At 36.5% G+C, this 3,609-nt stretch overlaps 1 protein-coding gene across 1 annotated transcript; it reads right to left on the bottom strand.

Annotated features, from left to right (window-relative positions):
- Window positions 1–2,079: 2,079 nt before the first annotated feature.
- On the bottom strand, window positions 2,080–2,838 carry LOC129975519 (uncharacterized). Its single transcript, XM_056088581.1, has one exon. The coding sequence runs from the start codon at window positions 2,836–2,838 to the stop codon at window positions 2,080–2,082; it is 759 nt and encodes a 252-aa protein (XP_055944556.1).
- Window positions 2,839–3,609: the final 771 nt, after the last annotated feature.

Here is a 3,609-nt window from a genome sequence, read left to right as displayed (position 1 = left end):
GAAATTCAAAGTTCAGAACATAATTGTAATTCAATTCAGAAAGTAAAAATTACCGTTTTTAAATTTTCGAAGGTGAATTGCAGGAAAGTGATCAAAATGTGCTTTTTTTTGTTGTTTACAATAAGCAAAGTTGATCTCAAAAAAATGTCTTTATCTTGAAACATTATTTTATATTTTTTTAAAAGTTCTACGAAAAGAAGAAATTTTTTTTACATATCTAAGTACAAAGAAGTGCAATACGAGATTTGTTTAAATAAGTTTAGAATAGCTACATTTAAAGTTTTTTTTAAATTTTTATCTCTAAAGCTCAGTGACCCAAGTTTTCCTATCGATGCTCTAGCCAATTACTTATTTTCATTGAAAGTTATTGAAATCCCCCCCCCTGCATTCGATATATGAGGTTATTCAAACTTTCTTTTTGTTGTGATATGGAGCAAACTAAATTGTTTCTAAATTCTGGGAGGAAATGACATTCAAATAAGCTGAGCTAGTATACTTTATTCAGAAGAAATGACATGCCTTCAACTTCAGAAATATCTTATCAGTTTAGATAGTTCAAGTCTCATTTAAAACTAATTTTTTTTTATGGGATGCGAAATTGTTACATCAATTAGAAGAATAATATATGATATTTTAAACTCTTAATTGAACCAAATTAATTTCCAAAACTTTATCTTACTTTAGCCCATAGTGAAATATGCTCTTATTTCCTGATCTCATTCCACGTATGAAGCTGTATAAAAATTACTGCGCAATGCATCTAAGTATCAAGTGATAGTGATCTCTTCGGGGCCCTTGTGAAAGGTCACCACATGTATTGAATTGGCGCGTGCCCGGAAATCCCATGTTGTATAAGACTAGTGATCATTTGTTTCGTCACTTTTTTCTTACTTCTGCTTTTCTGCCGCGCCGCGCCGCGCCTTCTTGTAAATAAATCATGCCTGTATCCCTGGAGAGAATAAAACGAAATTAAAAATACAAAGTCTCTTCACTGCTTGTCAAACCTGCATTCTGCTTCAAACAAAATAATGTTATATAATATATACATATACATATACAGAGAGAGAGAGATAACAAATAGCGGAGGCCCACAAGATTACTTTTCATATAAGATAGGGATTTTAATTCCAAGACGGAGAAAGAAGGATGGTTAAAAGAATGAAATGTTTCATAATTGAGCTTTATGGAAAAGGAGCTATTATTGTTTTATATGGCAAGAACTACGAGTTGAAATTTAAAAAGACAATTAAAGTCAACTTTTACTCGAAATTATAGAAATTTTGAAATATACTTAGGCTTAATTCCAGTTGAGCGGTCCTCCTAAATGAGAATAAGTGAATATTATTCGAAGAAATTTACGAATTTTCTAAAAGCGTCCATAAAATAAATATTTTAATTTTACTAACATTTGAAAATTTATGGGAAAAAATGATTTTTAAGGACTCCTGTCTGTCAAATTTCAAATTTAACTAAATATGAATTTGAATCATTTCTGCTCCTCAAAAAGTAAGCATTAAAATGCCATGTGTCGATTCTACTCAACCGTCCAAAATTGACTACATTTATTGGTTACAATCTTTATGAATTGCATTTGTTGTTTGAGCTGAGAGTTCTCATTACGAGAGATTTTCTGAAATAATGTCATGAAGCAAATTTCATTAGTTCAGTAGATTTATCTGTTAATTTAATGTTCAATCTTTCTTCTGACTTGAGAATATTCCAAGAAAAATTTGGAACTCGGCATAATTAATTAGCCATGTATCAATAAAAAAAAATCCATAAATGCTGGATTGGTGGAATTCAAATTCAAAATTTTTTTAAAACTATCAACAAAGGCCTTAAGAAATGAACTGGGTTTAACATTTAGAAAAAGCTAAGCATTCTATTAAGCCCTTTTTCGCATTACTTTTCTACTTCGATTTATCCAACTTTCTACCGATATATTGTCTGTAATATGAAACTAAGCTATGCTGAAATGGATGAAGTAATTTATTCTTATGAAGTACACAAATGCGGCACCATTTTTTCATACAACATTTTCCATTTCCACAATCCTGACACACACACACTAATACATTTTTACACTGAGCCAAAACTTTCGACATTACAATCCACACTCGCACACTCATTACCCATGCCGCTTCCATCACCACCCTCGACATTACAATCCACACTCGCACATTCATTACCCATGCCGCTTCCATCACCACCCTCGACATTACAATCTACACTCGCACACTCATTACCCATGCCGCTTCCATCACCACCCTCGACATTACAATCCACACTCGCACACTCATTACCCATGCCGCTTCCATCACCACCCTCGACATTACAATCCACACTCGCACACTCATTACCCATGCCGCTTCCATCACCACCCTCGACATTACAATCCACACTCGCACACTCATTACCCATGCCGCTTCCATCACCACCCTCGACATTACAATCCACACTCGCACACTCATTACCCATGCCGCTTCCATCACCACCCTCGACATTACAATCCACACTCGCACACTCATTACCCATGCCGCTTCCATCACCACCCTCGACATTACAATCCACACTCGCACACTCATTACCAATGCCGCTTCCATCACCACCCTCGACATTACAATCCACACTCGCACACTCATTACCCATGCCGCTTCCATCACCACCCTCGAAATTACAATCCACACTCGCACACTCATTACCCAAGCCGCTTCCATCACCACCCTCGACATTACAATCCACACTCGCACACTCATTACCCAAGCCGCTTCCATCACCACCCTCGAAATTACAATCCACACACATTTCCCACGCCGCTTCCAACACCACCCTCGACATTACATTCCACACACATTACCGAACTCTCTTCTAGCACGACCCTCAAAATTGATTGCAATCCCCTCACACACACCTACGCCATCAACACCCGTACTCCGAAACCAGAATTCATACACTACTTAAGCCGCCAGCTACTCCTCCGCTCCATGATTCACTCATAGCAAAACATACTGCTAACACCAGGCCCAGGCCACAATTCCCTGTACCCTCACACACATCATTACTCACGCCGGTAACTCCATAAATTTCCGATTCTCAACTTTAGATACATCATCCGAAATCTTAACGAGTTAATCATTTCTATTCCCCGACTGATGGCGAAATGACTTACTACGCTTTCATATCTCCCATTGACTCTTTCCACATTCGACTTCGTTGTATTCATTGCATACTTCATTCACTGCATAATGCACCATTGCAGAGATTAGGCTTCCCATACAATACCAAAAGAAAGTACATTCATCTACGTATAACACGAGACGCGAAAAATTTTCATCACTAGGCAATTTTCTCATTTGCATTATGCATTTCAAACTAAGAACAAAACATACGACAATCCCCTCCCCCCCATTGCGTCAAGCAAATCAAATATTTTGCATTGAAATTAACACGAAAATAGAATTTAAAAAATACCGAGCCCAGGTATTTTTTTTTTTTTATGATGGTTTTGATGAGCGACATATTTTTTAAAGCAGGGAAATGGTAAATAAAATTGGATTCGTCATTTGCTAATGAGAAAGTATTCACTTTCGAAATTCCATAAAAATATTT

This window comes from Argiope bruennichi, chromosome 7 (assembly GCF_947563725.1).
Source record: "Argiope bruennichi chromosome 7, qqArgBrue1.1, whole genome shotgun sequence".
NCBI classification, from domain to species: domain Eukaryota; kingdom Metazoa; phylum Arthropoda; class Arachnida; order Araneae; family Araneidae; genus Argiope; species Argiope bruennichi.
The sequence above is the reverse complement of the archived record's forward strand: the minus strand, read 5'-3'. Positions and strand labels throughout refer to the sequence as shown.

What these genes read in the sequence shown, in the direction of transcription:
- LOC129975519 (XM_056088581.1), bottom strand. Translation starts at nt 2,838, where the DNA reads ATGTCGAGGGTGGTGTTGGAAGCGGCGTGGGAAATGTGTGTGGATTGT.